At 33.9% G+C, this 22,458-nt stretch overlaps 1 protein-coding gene across 4 annotated transcripts in view; it reads right to left on the bottom strand.

The window, feature by feature from the left end:
• Positions 1–605: 605 nt before the first annotated feature.
• The window catches only part of ZCRB1 (zinc finger CCHC-type and RNA binding motif containing 1), a 31,634-nt gene continuing 9,781 nt past the window's right edge, over positions 606–22,458 (bottom strand). Inside the window, exons 2-8 of one of the 4 annotated variants that reach the window (XM_072654320.1) lie at positions 18,308–18,393; positions 17,123–17,151; positions 10,056–10,167; positions 9,581–9,688; positions 2,534–2,646; positions 2,262–2,337; positions 606–1,377 (exon numbers count right to left, since the gene is read on the bottom strand). In XM_072654320.1, coding sequence (XP_072510421.1) covers positions 1,246–1,377; positions 2,262–2,337; positions 2,534–2,646; positions 9,581–9,688; positions 10,056–10,167; positions 17,123–17,151; positions 18,308–18,391 — 654 coding nt within the window. In that variant the 5' untranslated portion in view covers positions 18,392–18,393 and the 3' untranslated portion in view covers positions 606–1,245. Of the gene's footprint in view, positions 1,378–2,261; positions 2,338–2,533; positions 2,647–9,580; positions 9,689–10,055; positions 10,168–10,530; positions 10,584–10,611; positions 10,631–17,122; positions 17,152–18,307; positions 18,394–22,458 lie in introns of those variants that run through there. The other 3 variants (XM_072654323.1, XM_072654324.1, XM_072654321.1) reach the window with 3 other exon arrangements.

Here is a 22,458-nt window from a genome sequence, read left to right as displayed (position 1 = left end):
TGAAGGATGGGCAAGATTATAGAGATATCTATCCAAGCTTCCCCTGCAAATGAACTACATTTTAGACAACCTCTGACATCCTTTTCATTATTTTGATTACTGTGGAAATTATCCTCCCAGTTCTACATCCTTTGCTCTGTATCTGTTTCTACAGATGTATGGTCAATTTAGGTAAAGACAGAGAACTTAGTCTTAGAGAGGAAATGGGATACTTTTTGTGTTATCAGGGAAGGAGATTAGGTGATAAGGTTGAGTTTTGAAGAATGGAGGAAATGGCGCTGTGAGTACTCATGTTGAACGGCCTCAAAACAAAATAGCAAGAATAATGAGATTTTTGGCTAATGTATGGAACAAATATTAGAACAAAATGTAAAACTCATTTCTCATTTTCTCAAAGGATTTAAAAAAAGTACAGTAAAATACTTTCCTTCTTTTAAATAGAGGAAGCTAAAGCTGGGACATTTTTGAAGAAACTGATTAGACTTCATGGATATTTGAAAATTGCTCATGTAGGTATTCAGTAATGAATAGGCAATGGAAGAATCCAAAGAGATGTGACTTTGTAATGATTTTATAGTTGTAAGTGTGACTCAAATTCCAAAGCATTATCTGTCAGACATTTATGTAATTTATTTATGTTTTACATAAGTAGAACACATAGTAAATACTACCTCTTTTTCCCCAAATCCTGCCATTCATCCTTTAAAAAAATTTTTTTGGTAAGTTAAGTAAAGAACATTTCTAAATACAATTAAGTCACTGACTTTCTTTAATTTTTAGGAAGTTTTTGTTTAAAATTAGATCTGAGAAGTGCTCGAGTTGACATGTGAAATGTGAAGAAAGCTTTAACTTTTTAGTAGCTACATAGAAAGTATTAAGCTTCAGCTTTTTAATGCATGTCTGCAGTGGCATCATGTCAATATTTAGCAATTTAGTTTTCTTCTTATTACTGAATACAACTGGTTAGATCGCATTTAGGCATGGTTTTAGAAAGGTAATAGTTTTAGAAGCAAAGTTGGATTTTTATTACTCTATTAAAATAAATTCAGAAACATGATACTTCTAAATTATTTTTTGGTTTCCTATGAAAGTAAACCTTGTAGTCCTAGTTTTAAGGTATAAAACAGGTTAGTTACATGTTTCCTTATATTCAAAATTCCACTGGTAATTTCAACACCAATTTTAACACTGAAACTATGCTTTAAGATTTTTATATTTCAGTAATATGTACATAATAAATCAATTTCAATCACTAAGTTCTTCCTCATCACTGAAATATGCACTTTTCTTTATCCTTGGGCGTCTTGAATCATCTGATGTTGAGGGTTCCCCTGCACTGGGTTTCCATCTTTGTTGGTCTTCTTCAATTTTGGCTTGCTACATAATGGATTTAAGAAAAAAAAGTTTAGATATTACTTCTTTTGTACTAAGAATAACCAAACATCATAATGGCGTTTTTATTATGCAAAATTATTTTTGCATAGTCTTTAATAAAAGTCAGTGTAATGCAATGGATAGTGCAGTAGATAGGGAGTCATGAGACTTGAGTTGTAATCCTATCTCCATCAATAATAAGATGTGTATAATCACAGGCAAGACATTGAATCTTTCAAAGTTTATTTCCTCATCTGTAGAATGGGAGTAACAATACTTATACTACCTACTTCATAAGACTGTTGTGAGGAAATTGCTTTGCAAGTGCTTAAGCATTCTATAAATGTCAAATGTCAGTATTGGTCAAATGACTGGAAAAAAGAATTTGATTTATGCTGTTTATGTTAAGTAAACCAAGCTACAGTATCATAAAAAATAATGATTTTTACTCAAATAGGAAATTATATTCACTATTTTCAAAGGTATTCCTTTTGCAGTCACCATGGATGAACATACAAATTTTTTACCTTTTTTGGTGGAGTTCTTTCAGGAAATAATGATGTGGGTAAATGAAAATTTTTCTTCTGTCATATGGGAATTAAAATCAGTTTCATTTTGCCTCTGTAGTAGAAGCAGAGGTAAGACTATGAAAAATACTGTTGCACACTGGTCAAGAAGAATACTGGGAATGCTACTCTAACTCATTATATCTATCTGTCTTGACACAAAAATTTTTCCCCCCAGTTTATGTGGAAGAGTGGAAAGGTAAAGAGAAGTAGAGATAGGGAGGGGCTCCTGTGATTCTTGCATGCTGATATAAGTGGTTCCAGGCAGTATGCAAAAAGTAGTGAATTGCTAACTGTAGGAAGATGGAAGCTTATACTAACCTGAAAAGCTATGGCTTGGCTGAGGCTATCAAGAGCAGGGTCTTCTCCTTCATCTTCACTTTCTTCCACTTCTTCACTGAAATACAAACATATACGTACATATGTACACATGTGTGTATACAGTATGTATACATATGTATACAGTATACATATGTATCTATATTACATATAGATATCTCTATATATCTCTCAAATCATAACATATATGATCCATAGTAGGTACATGTTATACAATGTAATATCTTATTCTCACAGAAGAATGATATACATACATTTCTTCTTCCAGTTCAATAATTTTCTTTCTTTTTTTCTTTTCTTTCTTTTTTGGTGGTTCACGTTCTCCAAGCACATTTTTAGGACAAGCGTAACTTAGGTGACCTGTTTCCTTTATTATATTTTTATTATTTGAGGGAAAAAAAAAGACATTAAAAGTATGCATTGGTGAGCAGGAATTTTTTTTTGTGGTTTTTAAGAACAATGTGTTGTTGGAATTAGAAAAAAAATACAGAAGCCACATCAAAACAAGCACAAGTAATATTCTTATCTCTTTGTTAGAAAATCAAAATAAAAACCAAAAACTAGAATGATAGAGCTTAAATTTTTTTCACATTAAATGAAAATTTTCTACAAATCAAAGATTTTTCCATTTGGAATGGACCTCAGCAACCATTCAGTCCAATCCAAAGAAGAGGGGAAAAAAAATCCCTACTATGATATCCTGGACAAGTAGTCATCAAGATTTTGCTTGAAGATCTCCAATGAGGCAGAACCCACAGCTAAGGCAGCCCATGCTACTTCTAGATAGCTCTTTTAGGAAGTTTTTTCTGGACATCAAGCCTTTATTTGCTTCTTTGCAACTTCAGCTCATTGCCTTTAGTTCTGCCCTCTGGGACCAAACAGGAAAATTTCAAATACTTGGAACATAGCTATCATATCTCCTTTGAGTTTTCTCTTCTACTGGCTTAAAATCCCTGTTTCCTTAAATTGAACTCCATATGGCATGGACTCAAGGACATTGGTTGCCTTCCTCTATTTATTTCTCAGTCTATCAATATCAATCACTATCAAATTACTGTGCCCAAAATACACAATACTCCAGATGTGGACTGATTAGGGATGAGTAAAGGAAAACTATCATCACCTTATTCTGTGATTCTATGCCTCTTTTAATATTACAGCCTCAAATTTAATTACTTTTGGCTATCTATGTCAAGTTTATAGTTTATTAATTGTCAGATCTTTCCCAGAACAACTCCTGTCCAATTATTCTTTCTCCATCTTTTACTTGTTGACTTTTTGAACCCAAGGGTAAGCAAAACCTTATATTTATTTCTACTGAATTTTATCTTATTAATTTCATCTTATTAAATTAAATGAAAACCCAAACTCTAGCTACTGAAAATCTTTTTGGATACTGAGTCTGTCACACGGTGTGTTAGCTGTCCTTAGCTTTGTGTCTTCTGGAGATGAGTATACCATCTGTGTCTTTATTTGAATCACCGATAAAAATTTTTTAAAAAATTTAAAATTTTAAAAAGAGCAAAGAATATATCCCTGGAGCACTCCACTGGAGACCAACTTGATACTAAATAATCATTCAATATCTCCTTCAATAGTGTCTAATACTATTCTTTGAGTCCAATCATTCAAACAATGGTAAATTTATATAAATGTGTCATTGCCTAGTCCACACTCTACAGCTTTTTGACAGGAATAGTATAAACTATTTTATCAAATGTCTTGCTAAAATTAAAGTATGCATACATATTTCCCTTGATCTACAATGTGAATAAGACTGTTAAATAATTATATATTATTTTACAAATTTTAAAGACTAAAAAAAAAGTTTCTTGCCTCAAAAAAGAATGTAAATTTCAAGATTCAGAGACTGAAATGCTCCAATAGATCTGTGATCTCATTGATGTTGGTGCTCCAATGATGCATAATGCAGTACAGCTATGCTTGAGTGTACCATGTGATTCTTGAAACTCCATGTTAAAAATAACTCAAATGTAAATGGATACGAAATAACATGTAAGCAGCCTGAAACTACTGTGACATTTTATAATATAAATATATAATAACAAGATAAAACCATTTCCAACAAAGAACACTTTGTTGTCTTTCAGTTGTTTCAGTTGTATCTGACTCTTCATGATAACGTTTTGGATTTTCTTGGCAAAGATACTGGAGTAGTTTGCCATTTTCTTCACCAGCTCATTTTCCAGATGAGGAAACTGAGGCAAACAGTGTTAAGTGACTTGCCTAGGGTCATACAACTAGTAAGAATCTGAGGCCAGATTTGAACGTAGAGCTTAGAACTCAGATCTGACCCCTGGCCTGGCACTGTATCCACTACACCATGTAGCTAGCCTAAGGAACAGTTTGTAGTTTCTTAACATTTAAGTTAGTTATGGGAGAAACATTAAAAAAAAAACATTAAAAACTACCACTGAGAAATTAAATTCTATGGTCCCCTTTTGAATACTGCTTACTTTTTTCTGAAACAAAATTTGGCTCCTTCCAATTAAAGTAGACCAGAGTCTACTTCAGTCTTTCAAGGATCTGTGATTTTATTGTGATTTATCTATAATTTCTCCAAGGCTGAATGCTTTGTAAGCTGCTGACTGAAAACATCTACCATTTAGCAGACAAATCTCAGGTGATATGACTCTGAATTTAGGCTGGCCCTCAGATGACAGAGAGACCATGGTAAGGACCATACACTGAAAGTTTTTGAATGTCATAGCACAGTCATTAGTTGGACTTTGCTAGCATTTCTTTGAGAATATAGGGTTACCTCAAAACTTTGATGAAATACCAGGCCCTAGCCTTTAGTAGAGATGAATAATTTGTAGTAATCTAAAATATTTTTTCTTACATCAAAAGTTTAAATTCTGATATAGACTAGTATAGCTTACTCCACTCCATATTTCATTATTACATTATATAGTTTAGCTTGTGTTTGTTGATACGTCCCTCATAACATAAAAGATGAAAGCTTAAACTTATCTCGGATGCAAAGATTACAAATACACAGAACAATCAGGGAAACTCTGATACTAATTTAGCAAGTAAGCTCTATGACAAAAGGAACTATCTGAAAGCATGGTGCTGTTTATAGATCTTGAATTAGGGGTTTTAAAAAATTGGCAAAAAAAGACATGTATTTACAGGTTTCAGAACCTGCAGTAATACCAAGCCCAAATGTCTGGGACCTGTTCTTGCATCCACCTCTACTGATGACAAAACTGGGAGAGGGAGACAGGGGGAGGATGTATTGTAAAAATTTATTTTCTATACCATTTCAGTTTGTATCCAGGTGTTTCCTTTATTCCCAATTTGAGTTATACCTATGGATGCATCCACTGAATCTATCCTATAGTCATCTCATTAGAACATGAAGGGAATGAGGCCTTAAGGGCCCATTAAACTATGAGCTCCTCGAGAGAAGGGGCTGTTTTTTGCCTTTCTTTGTCTCCCGAATGCTTAATACAGTGCCTGGCACACAGCAGATGCTTAAATTCTTGTTAACCAGCTTGTTGTTTGTTGACTTATGAACTATATGAAATTTTGTTCAGTGGTCCCAATATACTTTTCTTAACTTCATGAAACTGCTTTGCAAATATTTAGAGTTGGTTACAATGAGAATCAGGGAAGGAAACATGTATGACTTGGGAAAAAATCAGTACCTGAAAGACAAAGCATAAATCCTAGCTACAGAAGGTAGTTTGAGACAATATAATTTGATTTTATGCTGCATTTTGGAAAATTCTTAGTACATGAAGAATAATGATACAGCTACTGAAAACATATCCCTATTAGATAAAATATTCTGCAGTTTTTCAAAGAAGTAATTTATCCTCCACAAAGTCCTACTCCTATGTCTCTTGATGGCACTGAGGTGTCCTAACTGGCCAGATATAACAAGCACCAGCAGATTTTACCATGCTAGATTCAAGTATGATCTGAGAAAGAGATTGTGTCTTCAGTATGGGGATTAACTTAGAAAAAGGTCCTAATCAGTAGGATGGCCACTTGAAGATGATTTCTTTAGCTATGGAAACCCATGGGAAAAAAAAAAAAAGCAAAACTTCTGCAGAGGCAATGGCAAAGTGCTAAAAAAAAAAAAAAACGTGCTGAGAATCACAATTTTAAGATCAGAAAACAAATTTTAATTTGGCTTTTGGTATTCTAAATGTAAGAACCTTGTTTACATGGACAGACTACTGGAAGAATTGATTTATATCGATTTTAATGTTCTTGCTATAAATCAAATCAGAAGAAACAGTGGCACGTGAATTCATAGACACACATAGAGTCTAAGAACTTGACAGACTCCCTAAATGAAATGAAAATATTCTTTGATATTGGGTGACCTCGATGTAAAAATAGTAATAGATAAGAATGGTAAGAATATATATATATACATATATATATATACATGTACACACACACACATATTTTGAAACATGTGTATTAGAAACAAGTGAGAGAGGACAAAGACTTGTAAACAACACAAAAAACACATCTATACAACATGAAGACCTTTCTCAAGAAAAGAATAGGAAGGTTTTGGTCATGGCAAACACTGAATGATCACAAAAAATAAAAAAAAGCTTACATGTTAATAGGCAGGAAATTGACTCAGTACCATCAGATTATTAATGTTAAAAGTAAATATCAAAATTAGTACAAGTTAGATAAAAGAATAAAAATCATAAAAAGATATGGCATATACATGTTATACATACATAAATATATATGTATGTAGAGGCAATTCAATCCTGATGAATCAAACAACTTACTGATAGTTTAAAATATGGACAATGAGTGAAAAAAGAAGACATAGATGGATCATAATACTTTATTTATTTTCAAATAATTTTTTGTTTCCAACATGCACTTCCATAAGATTTTGAATATAATACTTTTATATAGAAGCTTAACTGATAGAAATTAATTGCCAAAATAAGGAAAGGTTTAAAAGTCTAAAAAATTGCCTCAGTCAGCAAACACAATTTATGTGCCAAGCCAAAAGTCTTATGAACTAGGATTACCAAAGACATTATAATGGAAACACCTCACAAAACAGAGGAAAGCAGTGGAGGGAAAAAAAATTTAAAGAAAATCTGGCACGAGATCCAGCAAAGCAGATTCACCTTAAAGACAAAATGGAAGGATAACAAAGGGAAGGAAACTGGAAGAGAACTGCAAAGATTTTTATAATAAATTTTTCACCATCAAGGATAGTGAAGCTACCATGCTTGGATTCTAATATCACAGTGCTGAATATATATGCTTATAGAAGTATTATATCCAAGTGAACAGATCTGGAAAAAGAAGTTGGAATAGAACAAGTATACACTGTAGACATGATAGGGGCAACATAACGGTGAGATTGAGAGACTGATTCACAATATATCTGAAGGAGAATAAAATACCAAAGACATGGAAAAATCTCAGACCTAATTAACAAAATTAATAAAAAGGAGATGGAGAAATCCACAACTACCACCCTATAATCCTATCTTTGCATCTACATAAAGTTTTTATGAGAATCATTTAAACACATACTGAAGGCATCCTTGAAGAGAATATGCTTAAGGATCAGGAAGAATTTGTAAGCAATATTAACAGTAGACCACTGTTTAGCATCACACAACTGATTGAAAAATATAAAGAATACAAGATCCTTCTATATCTTATTCACTAACTCCAAAAAAAAAAAAAAAGCATACTGATTTAACAGAGCACAACACTATTGGTGTCTCCTATTCACAAATCTAAAATATTCAAAGGGCTGATAGGTGGAATAGTGGATAGAGTTTTGGTCTTGGAGTCAAGAAGACTCATCTTCGTGAGTTCAAATCTGGCTCCAGACCCTTAACTAGCTGTGTGATCCTAAGCAAGTCACAACCCTGTTTACCTCAGTTTTCTCATTTGTAAAATGAGTTGGAGAAGGAAATGGCAAGTCACTCCACTATCTTTACCAAGAAAACCTCAAGTGTGTCACGAAGAGTTGGACACAACTGAAAATAACTGAACAACAAATTATTCAAAAATTCTTGGATGATGATGTTGGTTGACAACTCTCACAAAATATCAAGGGAGGCAAGGAATAGGAAGGTCTTTCTAGCCACAAGAGTTTATTACTGTCATAGAAGAAGGACAGTACAAAGTCAAAGGTGAAAAGGGATTCCTTATAAATAGTGAGGTCCTTCATTTGTTTCTATCTGCAGATAAAAGTTACATCAAATCCTAGAATGCTGCAGAGTCTCATGAAAAAGTTCTATAATCTTTCAAGAGTATGGCTTAACCATTCATGAAGGGAAAAGCAATGAGGAATGCTTATGTCTCAGATGATGGACTGCAGTCAGGAGAACAAGCTTTATTGCTTGTCCATCAGTTTATATATCTGGGACAGTTAGTACAAATGGACAATGAGTAGAGGGGATCAGATTTAAAAAGAAGAGTAGGTTGTATTCCTCTCAGGAAAAGTAAAGCTTCTTTAACAGTCTCAAACTTTTTCTTGAAACAAAGTCCTATCTTTTTAATATCTACCAGAGTTGCAGAATGTTTGCAAGTTATGGGAAAGTATAATTTCTAAAAGAATCAAAAATGGGCACCACATAGTCATATGGTAGGTGTGAATAGGCTGCAACATTTAACAAATAAGAAACTAACTATTAAACTATTATTTAACCAGTAAGAAACTAAGTTTTTTAAACTATTTATTATTTAACAAATAAGAAACTTCAAAGAAGAGCATGTTATCAGGGAAAAAAAGAAAGATTGGTTAAGGACAAGTATGATTGATAGACAGCCTGTGAGCTCTGCTAGTATTCTTGCAATTTCAGAAAAAATTGAGCAAGACCCCACCATGATAGGTAAATCCACTATTGCAAATTTATTAGAGAATATGAACACAAATTGCAGAGGATAGGAAGGAATAGATGGGTTGTGAAATGCATTATTGGAAAGAATATACAAACTGATGAGCTCACAGATTCACTTGAATACCCAAGTGATTTTTCATTTTATATTCACTCAAACCTTGACTATATGATCCAGGTTAAAGGAAATTAACTTGATAAGTGGCATGTATTACAGTACCGAAAATGAGGGAAAAGAAAAATTATATCGAACACAGTAAATTCCTCTTAGGGCTGGCTTTAGATACTCAGACTCTTCACATACAGCCTCCTTATATCATAGCTTTATGAACCAGAGTACTAGATAACTAACATTTATGAAACATGAATATGAAACATAATGAATAATAACGTATAGAAAATTTTGTAAAGTTTTTTACTTACTCCACATTCATAACACCTGGATTTATCAAAGTAGTTGCGCCTTCGGATAAATTCAGCAGCTCTTCCATTGTCAATAGCAATGCTTGCTTTTATCACTCTCCCAAATAACTAAACCAAGGAGGAAAAATAAAGCAAAATGTAAATTTTACACATCAGAGAATTCTATTTCCCCCCCAAACCTTCAATGTGATTTTTTTAAAAGTTAATTTTAGTTACTGCAAAATAGGGATGTCTGCTTTCCTGAAGCAAGAGCTAGTAAGCAATGGGCCTCCTACTTTCTCTCTCTTTTGAATCCTCTTTTCATTTTGGAAAGGTAAAGGCCAATGAAGCTCTGTAGCTTTTTCATTTCTTACATATTTTCCCAGTCAATCTACTAAATTCTCTCGGACTTCATTTTCATCTTTTATCCCCCTTTATTCTTTGAGTGGGTGGTCAGACAGGCAAGGTCTTTCTGCTGCCTAGATGACTGGCCTACCTGCTTATTGTTTAGTGCCCTCGAACAATTTTGTGCTGATTCTTTATCCAAAAACAAAATAAATGCAACACCTTTACTCTTCCTGGTATCTTTGTCTTTCATAATAGTAACCCTGAAAAGGAATATACAAAAGTATTGAGAAATCAAAATGGGTATAAGTGAATAGTTGGGAGGTACAAATAAAATGAGTATATTCAAAATCAAATACTTTAACGTGTAAAGGGAATTATTTCAGCAAATCAATTATTTCTAAGTTATGGATGATTTAGAAGGACAGCAAAGAAAATATAGTACTAATTTAATAAAATAAAAATATTTTAACTGCTATACTCCTTCAAATCTGTGGTTAAATCCATTAAATCAGTGGTTGCAGAATGGCATAAATTGGAGGACAATGGAATTTTTAAGAGAAATTATAATTCTTTCTTTTCCTTTGTTAGCAAGGCAATACATCTTTGAAATAAAAAAAAATTACTTAAAATGTCTATTCCTTTGCTTTGTCTGACTAGACATTTAAAAATTTGCTGATTCTTCTAATGTGTTACGAATGACATACTAAAATAGAATGGTGATCTATCCCATTCTCTCTGTTCCTTGGTTCTTTGGCATAACACTGGCAGTTTGGAGACTGTTGGCATCAACAGTTCAGAGGCTGCCTTTCCTGGCACTGGCATTGGTGCTTCCAGGTTGCAGTCCTTGGCAGGGTTTTGCTCCTGAAGGACTACGGCCAGGCTGGTTGTTACGGCCTGAGGAAATTTCCACAATCTGGAGCTGGGGTTCTATGGCACTGAAAAGAGGAAGGGGGAATGGGAGTTTAGGGGTGGGTTTTGATGTAAACCTATGTCATATCCTTGGAGCTGCTAATGCAGCCTCTCTGACAGTAGCATGAGATGTGGGGAAAGGGTGCTAAGTGAGCTCAGGGTCAGTGAGTGTCAGTTACTGGATTTTTCTTTGATCTTCTTTTGAATTCTGGGTATCTGACACCATGGAAACAGCTGAAGTTTCTTTATCGTTGGTGCATTATTTGTGTTTTGAAGAGGTCTGAGAGGTTGTGGGGTTTGGAGAAAATGTCCATTCTGCCATCTTTTTGGTCACCTTTCAGCTGATTTTGAAAGAATAATTAGGTAAGAAATGTTTTATCTTTTTGTAGACTTCCTTTAACTTCCTAGTAAATGTGGTGATTTAGAAGTTAAGACTAATTTCCTATCACTTATTTTTTCAAAGAATTATATTATTTACGCTACATATTATTGATATATACATATATTCATACATATGACAAAACATTCTTTAATTATTTTTTTCAAAATAAGATGAAAGGTTTGTTATACAAATTCTTAGTTAAATATAGTAGCTTTGATGGAAACCACTCTGAACTTGATCCCTCCTAGTCAAGGGCATGGTGCTGAGCATCTGGGAAAATTTTTCTTTGATATCTTTTTTCTTTATAATGACTAAGTTCTTTATAAATATACACTTACATGGAGACTCTCCAAGGAGCTTATTTTCTATTCCATTTTATAACCGTATTTCTTTACGTAACTTAGCAGTAGTGAGAGGATATTGGAGAAAAATAAAAGATGCCCTATACATTCAAATTTCATCTAGTTAAATACTTTATTTGCCCAGTTTGACTCAGTGATTACTTATTGCAATCTGGAAGTATTTTATAAATATTCTAGTAATTGTGAAAAACAATGATAACAGGCTTTATAGTTGGACTTCAGTTTTTTTAAAAAACATTTGAAACTCATACTTGAGTCATCTTTTATTCATGCATATTGAAGTAACCTGGTATTTTATTTTTCAGGAGTATGACAAAGACACACCTTGGTTTTGTAAGAACAGTTCTAGCCTCTAACTCACTAAACAAACTTTATAAACAAATGGTTGCAGAAATCTGACACTGCAGAACAAAGGATCAAGTGAAAATTTAATTTTAATTTAAAATAAAGGATTATATAAATTAGATATAATTAGTTTTCACATTCTCTAATGATCACAGGATCTCAGAAAATCTGGCATTTTTCAATTAGAGCTAAAAATCTGGGGGGCAGGAAGGGATCTATGCCTTTTTAGGGATTTCTACATAATTAGACTTAAATTTAGCCATCAAATTTTATTATCTACATTTTTATAAGGATTGCAAAGGTCGGTTAAATTTTAGATTGTTAAATTTCTATGAATGTACTCCCAAGGTATATGGTGTAAGAAAGGGATACATGGAAAAAGTTCAGTTCAAGGTAGGACCTAAAATTGGACTTGGTAACTTTTCTTTAATACTCTATACATATAGTATATGTAATATCTCATTACTTTTGTGATCAAAATGGGTTTTAGAAGCCAGGGTTTCATTTAAAAATACAACAAGGGCAGGACATGTAAATTTTCCAGGGTTGTGTGTTTTTTTCTAATGTGAAGGTCATGGCAAAATTATGAGAAACATGTAAATCAGCCTGTAAAGAAGCAATTTAAAGTAGCTATTATCACTAGGTACCTTCCAGATACTCCTGTGGTCTGTTAAGAGCTCAAAGTAAGATTATATACTATAGGTACGTGTACTAGGATTTTACTCTTCTGAATTTACCTCTGACATCTCGTTACTACTACCTGTTGACAAAAATTAAGTTAAACAGAACAGAAAAAGTTTTGTACATTCAAATGTGGTGTATGACTATAAAAAACTATAAAAAATAAGGCATTTCCTAAATCTATAAATTTCATAAATATAAAACAATCAACTGGGAGACTTTACTGATAATTGCTTCTGAATGTCATCAGGAAAAATGATGTTCAGAAAATGAACATGAAGCACTGATCCCTATGTTTCTACTGTATTGTAAGGATATGGTTATGTTTCATAATATTGTAATATTAAGTATAATTTATTAACATTTCTGTTGTTAACAAATATTAAGTATAATTTACTAACACCTTTGTGCCAATAAAAAGGACATCTTGTATTTCAACAAATGCCTGCTGAATACATGTGCTTGGAAGTTAGACCCTTGTTTTGAACTCAACCTTGTCTAAAATGAATTTAGTACCACTTCCTCCAAACTGCAACATTTTCCAATTAATTGTAAAAAGGTAAATGTGGTCCATTGCTGAATACAGCTTGTGAATGCCTGTTGAGGAACCAACAGGTTCCTCCCTAATACCCTCATCAAGGATGCCTCTGATTCATGTATAAATGACTGTCATAAAGATTTTTTATATATGAGAAGGTAGGGATATACATTCAGTGTTCTGTCTCCCAATAAAGTTTGAGATTTTTCCCATGCTTTTGTAACCCTCAATGCTATCACAATTTTGTTGCCTTGAGCATATATCTCTTCTATAAACATCAGGCTCAATCTGGTTATTTCTCTCCTCTGTTCTCCTTATTACTATTTCAATCTCCTTTATATGCACATTTGGACTGATTTTCAAGGTTTACCACATCCACTATTTTTGATGGAGCAAATCAGTCTGTCATAAAACTTTAACAGATCTTTCCAGTATTTCTTATCTTGAGTTCTCTTCTCATTTCCCTCCCAGGAAACAGAAAAATGATGATTTATGATTAGGATCTTTCTTTTATCTATCTGTTGCTTCTCCTTTCTATTTCATTCTTAAATGCTATCAGAATGATTTTCTTTAGCTGAATCTCTTGCCATGTTTATTAACAAACTGATTTTACCTTCTGCTTCTCTGTCTTTTGAAGAGATGCTGCTTGTAAACTTTTTCCATAATCCTTCTAAGATTTTAGAAACAAATTTTTATTCTAAACCAGTGTTGCCTCTAGCTGCCATATCAGGTTGGCATGTTCATTAAGAGATTCTAACTAAGATTTTAGAGACATTTTTGGACCTGTTTATCAAGACAATTGACTTACACCTGCTACATTTTCATGTGAAATTACAATTAGCATTGATATTCCTTCCTTTATTTATTTCCTGTTTTGAGGGTGTATAATAAACATGGTTATATAAGTCAAGTCAGAATTGCTTAAATTGCATACTATATCTTTTTCTGATTTTTACAATTTTTTTCTAATTTTGTACTAATTTTGATCTTTGCTTCAACAAGGCAATGTGATAGATAGCCTGCCTGTACCCAGAAGTCTAATTCAGGAATGAATCCCCCATCATTGATAATCATGTATTGCTTGTTAAAATATTATGGCTTTTATTCTTTGTAATGGTATTCAAAGTTTGCATTACCAGAGTCTTCTGATTATTTCTTTGACATTTTATAATTTGAAGTTTTTGGATGACCTACAAGTCTTTGGCCTTTCTCATTCCATATTCCTAACTCATATTTTCTAATATTTTTTCCAAAATCTTCACTTATTTCCACTTTGTACTGAAGTCATATTCATGACATTTGGAGAATTACTGAATTACGAGAATTTCTCTTCAGCTTCTGCAACATGTATTGTTGCATAACCTGCAATTACTTTGATCGGTTGCTCTGGAACATAAATTTGGATTTATGTCAGAAAAGTAACTAAACCATTTATTTTCAATGAATTAATCAACAAGCATTTATGATGTACCTATTATTTATCAGGAACTATGCTAGGTGCTGTGGATACAAATTCAAAAATGAAATAGTCACTACCCTAAAGATGCTTATATTTGACTGAGGGGAAAATTGTGTACCTATAAGTATATATGAAACAATTACAAAGTAATTGGGAGGGGCACTAGCATGTAGGTAGTCAAGCTGAGTTTTGAAGGGTACCAGGGATTCTTAGAGGTAGAGATAAGTAGTACATTCCATGCAAAGAGGACAGCCAGGACAGACTAGAGATGAAGGGTCATGTATGAAGAACAGTAAACAGGTCGGTTTCGTTAAATCAAAGTATTTGTGAAGGGGTGTAATATATAATAAGGCTAGAGATGTAGGCTGTGGACAAGTTGTTAAGAGCTTTAAAGGTTAAATCGAAGAGGTTACATTTGATCCTAATGGTAATAGGGAGCTACTGGATAGGGGAGTGACATAATCAGACTATTCAAAAACTCACTTAGGCCTCTTTGTGGAGAACAGAATTGAGAAGAGAGACAAATTAGGAAGTTATTTATTACATAAATCCAAGGAAGGTAATGAGGGCCTGAACTGGGGCAGGGGCTTTGTGAATAGAGAGAAGTGGACAGATTTAAGAGATTCTGTAGAATTAGATGAATATGGCTTAAAAATGTATTGGTTGAGAGAGAGTGAAGAGTTGAGAATGACACTAATATTTTCAGTCTGGGTGACAGGAAGGATGGTAGCAGACAGGTAGAGGAAATTTAGAAAACAGGTTTAAGGGGGAAGATGAGTTATTTTAGACATGTGGAGTTTTGAGATACCTACAGGACATCCAATTTTAAATAGCCAAAAGGCATTTCCTGATGGAGACTGAACTCAGGAGAAAGAGTAGTGCTGGATATATAAATCTGGGAATAATCTGCATAAAACAACTAATGAAGCCACCAAATGAGAAAGTAGAGACAGAGAAGGGCCCAGAACAAAGTCTTGGAGTATATGCAGAGTTAGGGGGTATAATCAATATGAGGAGATGGGAAAAGGGGAGATCACTCTTCTGTAAAAGACAGGAGGAGATGGGACCAATGATACATGAAAAAGGGTAGGCCTTGGTGAAGAGAAAGGTTATTTCCTCATGACTGACAAGTATAAAGTAGGAAAGAACAGGGACTGGTATCAATGGGTTCTGAGATAGAGAAAAAGGAAGAGAGAGCTCACTTTCTGACCTTTTTACTATATATGTACCCCAAAGAGTTCAAAGAATCAAAGAATCTTTAGAACCAAAGAATCTTTAGAACTTTAAACTTAAAAGAGATCTCAGAATCAAAGAACTTTAAACTTAAAAGAGATCTCAGCAGCTATTCAGTTAAACCTATACCTGAAAAAGAATCATCACTACAACACCTCTGATAAGAAGGGTCAGCTTTTATCCGAAGGCCTCCAGTAAGTAGGAACAACTAACTCCTACTCCACTTTTGGACAGCTCTAATTATTTAGAAATTTTTCTTTTATTAAAGCCTAACCTGGCCCCCTAGCAACTTCTACCCAAAAAAAGAGGGAAGAGTTCCATATGTATAAAAACAAATGCAGCAGTACTTTTTGTGGTAGAAAAAACCCCAAATTAAACCAAGGGTATGGATGTAAATTAGGTAATGGCTGAACAAACTATGGAGGTCTTTGAGTATAATGATAAATGATACTCATGCCAAACATTTTTCTTTTAAATCATGAATCCCTATCAATAATGAATCACAATAATGAACTGAAGGAATTCAAAGTTAACATGGGAAGATTATGGTACAGTGAAAGGAGTGTTGGATTTGGAGTTACAGGACATGATTTTGAGTCTTTGCTGTGTTGATTACTTACTACCTGTTTAACTTCTCTGGGACTCAGAGACTTATTCATCTGTAAAACAAGGAGGCTGGATTAGATGATATCTAACTCTCTTCCAGCTCTAAATCTATGATCCTATACATGGTACTTGTATAAAATGATACAGAGTGAAATAAGTACAGCCAAAACAAAAATACAAAGATGATATTAATGCTAACAAAAACAACACTAACAAGTGCTGACTCAGATTAACTTCAATGACCAATTTTGGTCTTGGAGAAAGATGATGAAGGAGATAGATGATGAAGACTCAATAAAACTAACAATGGAATATATAATCATCCTCTGGGAATCAAAATATCTGATTAACTAGAATTCCTAATATTCTCTGATCATGTCAGGTAACAACTTATAGTTGAACATTGGTATAGAGATTTTCTGTCGAGGGAAGTCCATCAATGCACACTGGCTATATTTCTTCAATTTCTTAGATGGTTGTGTGGAAGCGCTGAGAAGTTAAGTAACTTTACCAGCCTGTATGTCTCAAAAGTGAGACTTGAACTTAGCTCTTCCTGACTCCAAGGTCAGTTTTTTTAAACTACTATACTATGCTAAACTCTTTATAGCATTAAGTTGTTAAACAGAAATGGAACCATATTAAAACAACAACAAAATTAAAAACCAGTTTAAGAAATTTTAAAATTAAAATGCATACTTACTTTACAACTTTTCCATATTTGGAAAATATCTGCAATAAAGACCATAAAGGGAGACAAATCATTCTAACAACATACAAGTGTATGAATATGCCAGTTACCATAAATTATAAACTGATGAAATGCCTCTTTAGTGAAAGTCATAAAAAGTTCTACAGTCTAGTTCTAAAATTTAGGTTTAAGACAAAGAAGGTAAGGTAAATGATTTTTTTTACTGCCTATGGGTACAACATATCTTTCAAGTTTTATTAGTTGGGTTATTGAAAGTATCTCATGAGTATGCAGGAATAAACTGGCACCCATGAATTAAGGGGAATATGCTGGTACCTCTATAAAGGCAATGACCCTAAACGCTTTTCTTTCCCCACCCTAGAGTAGTACTCTGTATACAGCAAGCACTAAAAAGTTTGATAAACTGTCATTGGTATTGATGTTAATGTAAAACAATTCTACTTCCATTTATTAATGGGAAAAAAACCACTAGTTTCAAAGTCTAGGGAGAAATAACAAGCAGGTGTGCAATGGAGTCAAACTCAAATAGAAATCAATTTCTGCTGTTACATTTTGACTTAGAAAACCATAAATTAGTATTATCTACATTGTATTGTATTTTTATTTTATCAAGTGTTTCTCAATTACATTTTTATTTTAAAAATAAATTTATTTTACATGCACTTGTAATTTTTCCTCATGCTGAACAACAAAAAAAATTCTTTTAAACCCTCTTCATTAACCTGCAAATTTAAAGTCCAGCAAAACAAGTTTCCACATGCTAACTACATTTTAATCTGGCTTGATGACATTTCTGGTCCAGACAATGTTATGCTATTTTAGAAAAAACAAACAAACCCACTGTAGATTGGCTCCTAAATTAGTAGAGAAGACAGGAGAAAATTAGAGAATACTCACTTCTAAGTCATATAGCATAATTAATTAGTGGTACTTATAGGCACTGTATAACAGAAATAAAGTTGTCTGAGATATCTTCCTGATGCCCCATCTTTGAAGAATGGTCATTGTTTAATATTTGGAGATTTTTCTGATATATGTAAACACACATATTATGGACTGGATAGATTTGCATTTAAGTAATAGTTAAGCAGTTCTGTCAGGGCAAATATTGTTCATTTAGGACCCCAACACAGTTCATACAGACTTTAGTAAAGGTTTATAAATACATTTGCTTACCCTGTATAGGTCGTTGTTCGTCAGTGAAAAAGGCAAGTTGGATACATATACAGTGCTTTTACTTGGTGCTAAACCACCACTCATTTCTGTATCAAGAAGGGGAAAAAAGATGTAATCAGTTCAAATACAGCTAACCGTCATTCTAAGAAAACACAACACATAGCACACTGAAGTGTGCAAATCTGGTAGTTTAAAAAAAAAATCTGAAGCTTGGAATTCAGGAGAATGCTTAGGCTATTATTAGCTACCATAAACAGTTGCAAATTATCAAGATTAAAAAGCAAACATTTGCTACCCTTAATGTATTACACTAATCCAGTTGTTTCCAAACTTTTTGGATCACTCCTTTCTATCAGTAAAAATTTTTAAAGCATGTAACACCAATATATGTATATTTACTTATTTATAAATTATAAAGATGTACAACTGTATAAATATGTATACTATAAAACGCAAAAAGGAAAATTAAACAGCTTTTATATAATGATCAAATAATTTCTGATCCAAGAGTAAATAGGGAACATTAGAGTTTACTGAATGGGGGAATGACATGGTTAGACCCATCTTTAGGAAAACCACTTTGGCAGCTATATATGGCAGATGGATTGGAATGGAGAAAGACTTGAAGCAGGGAAAACAATTAGCAGTTTATTACAATGGTCCAGGGGAGAGATCATAAGGACCTGAGTTAGGATAGTAGCTAAGAAGAAAAAGGGGACAGATGTGAGGCAAATTGTAAAAGTAGAAATGATAATATTTAGAGACAAAGGAGAGTGAAAAGTTCAGAATGACACCAAGGTTTCCTACCTAGGTGAATGGAAGGAAGCAGGGAAAGATAATGTAATGAGATTTAATCTCAAGCCATCTGTATCAATGAATTTTCTGATGTCTAAAAATTTGAGTGTTGATTGTTGGTTGAATCCTCTTACACATTCACCAAATGTTTTTCTCTTAGATGACCTTATTTAATGATTGTTCAGGGATATTCTCTGAAGTCTTTGCCATACTAATTAATCACATTTTTAGGGTTTTTCTTTTATCAACTTAACATATCCCAAATGAAACTTTTTATCTTTCACCTCAAACCTACCCCTTTCCAAATTTCTTCATTACTATCAAAGGCATCCTCCCAATCACCCAGGCTTGTGGCCTAGGTGTCATCTGAAACCCCTTACTCTGTCTCACCCTAAAAATCTAATCTGTTGACAAGGCCTGCAAATTTTCCTTTTGTGACGTCTTACCCTTCTTTCCTTTGATACTGCTACCACTTTGGTGCAGGCCCTCATAACCTTAAGTATAGACTATTGCAACAGACTACTAATGTTTCCCAGCTTCAGTTCTTTCTGCAATCTCCACTCAGTTATCAAATGGTCTTAAAGCACAGACCTTAAAGCACAAACCTGGCTCCCTCCTGTCTTTCCAGTCTTCTTACTCCTCCCAGAGGGCCCCCTCCCCCAGCTCTGTGATCCAGCAATACTAGCTTCCTTGCTATTTTTCTCACAAGGTATTATATCTCTAGACTCCTCATACTGGTAATATTCTTGCTCCTCATCTCCATCTCCTGGCTTCCTTCAAGTCTCAGCTAAAATCCTATCTTCTTTTTTTTTTCTTTTTTTTTTTTTTATTATTTTTTAATGTTTAACAATCACTGCCATACAATTGAGATTTTATCCCCCCCACACCTACTCCCACTACCCCCCTCCCTCCCCACGACTGCATACAATTCTGCATAGGTTCTACATATACTTTCCTATTGAGTATACTTTCACTATAGTCATGCTATGTAGTCAGACTAAAATAAATGAAAGAAATCATATAACAAATCAAAACATGATACACAAACACATACACATACACAAACATGATCTGCTACATTTTGTGAATGACTTCCATATTTCTTTCTCTGAGTGTGGAAGGCATTTTGCCTTGAGAACCACCTTTGGGATTTTTTTTTTTTAATAAGAAGTTCTTGCGTTATTACAAAATTCCAAGTCTACCAGAAAAAACTCTCGCACACTGTGGTCGTTGCTGTGCACAAAGTTCTCCTGGTTCTGCTCCTTTCACTCAGCATCAGGTCATATAAGTCCTTCCAGGCCTCTCTGCAGTCTTCTTGCTCATCATTTCTTATGGCACAATAGTACTCCATTACATTCATATACCATAATTTATTCAGCCATTCCCCAATTGATGGACATCCCCTTGACTTCCAGTTTTTGGCAACTACAAAGAGTGCTGCTATAAATATTTTTGTACATGTGGGACCCTTTCCCATTTTTATGATCTCTTGGGGATATAGTCCTAGTAGCGATATTGCTGGGTCAAAGGGTATGCACATTTTTGTAGCCCTTTGGGCATAGTTCCAAATTGCTCTCCAGAATGGTTGGATGCGCTCGCAGCTCCACCAACAATGAATTAGTGTTCCAACTTTCCCACATCCTCTCCAGCATTTATCATTTTCTTGTTCTGTCATGTTTGCCAATCTTATAGGTGTGATGTGGTACCTCAGAGTTGTTTTGATTTGCATCTCTCTAATCAATAGTGATTTAGAGCATAAAATCCTATCTTCTGAGAAGCCTTTCCTGATATCCCTCAATGTCAGTGTCTTCCCAATCCTGATTATCTTCAATTTATCCTGTATATAGTTTGTTTGTACATAGTTGTTTACATCTTATCTCCCCTATTAGTCTATAAGCTTTTTGAGGACCAGAAACTCTCTAGCAAAAGGTGGGAAAACGGAAATGAAATGGTAGGTAGGGTGGTGGGACAGATAGCAGATGCCTGGGTAGGCTTGGCTTTTCTGGTAGACATTAGATTGGATATGAAGGATGCTCTAGAAATAATTAGACATTATGAGTTAGTTAAACAATATTCACCTCCTCACTAATCTAGACAGCAAACCCCAGAGTAGAATTCCAAAGCTGAGCAGACTAACTCTCTCAGTGAAGTGAGGCACAATCTCTTGAGGTCCAGTCTGGAGGGTGCTATTCCAGACAGAGAAAAGGGAAGCAGATGGCAAGATGCCCAGGTAGGACTGGATTTCCTGGTAGATTACTGGTTGGGATGTGGTTCATGGTCTGGGTTCATATTCACATCCACAGAAGATTGAATGTTGGCTATATACAGTTCACCATTAGAATGAAGTAATTTGTAGTCCTGCTATGAGTTTAATGTTACTTCCTATTCAGGGTTCTAATGCTTTTCAATTTAGGTGTGGGCTCCTATGGACTTAGTATGAAGAACAAATTGTTATGTTCATAAAGGGGAAGGTGTCTTGGGAGTGGGGGAAGGGAATGTTAGCGTTCTATCTGAGTACATGTATTCACTTCAGATTGAGCTCCCAATTAGGATTGGGGAAAATATAATTTTTGAAAGGTTCCAGTTATGTTTTATACTTAGGATACCTGAAACCAGGTTAATTACAAAGTATTTATAAAATACTTGATAACGGCATGGCAGCAAAAGAAAGAAGAAAAGTGGAATAGTAAGCAGTAAAAGCAATAGGTTTGAATAACACATGCGTCAAAAACAGAGGAGCCAATCTTGTTTTTATAAAGGTTCTTGTCCCACCTTGACTGATACCTGAATAAAACGAAGTTGTATTTTCCTATAGTTCATTATATTCCCAGGTTACTTTTTGGCATGCTGTTCTTGTTGTTGGAGGACAGATGACTTGTGACTGAAAACTTTTCCTACATGTTACACTCACAGGATTTTTTTACAGTATGAGTTATCTGATGTTGATTATAGTACTTGTTCAGGTTAAAGGGTTTCCTATATTGACAGCAAAAGATTTCTCTTCAATTATGATTTTTTTTTCTGATGTTGAGCAAAATTAAGCTTTCCAACGTTTATCACATTACTAGGTTCTTCATTTTGTGTGATTCAACTGATGTCTCTCCAAAGGCTAATTAAAGCTAAAACTGAAGGACTTTTCCACATTCGTTAAATTTATAGTGGCTTTCTCCAACAGAAAGTCTTTGTAGTTGAGTAAGATTTGAACAGTTAAAGAAGGTTTTCCCAAATTTATAATATGCATAGGGTTTCTCTTCAGTATAGTTTTGTGTATAACATGGGAAGAAGAATCAAAGAATGCATTTCTACTAATCTATTATGTGGATTGGGTTTTTCTTCTGTGTATGTAATCTGATGTC

This window comes from Notamacropus eugenii, chromosome 3, assembly GCF_028372415.1.
Source record: "Notamacropus eugenii isolate mMacEug1 chromosome 3, mMacEug1.pri_v2, whole genome shotgun sequence".
Classification (NCBI taxonomy): domain Eukaryota; kingdom Metazoa; phylum Chordata; class Mammalia; order Diprotodontia; family Macropodidae; genus Notamacropus; species Notamacropus eugenii.
This window is presented reverse-complemented; position numbering and strand designations above follow the sequence as displayed.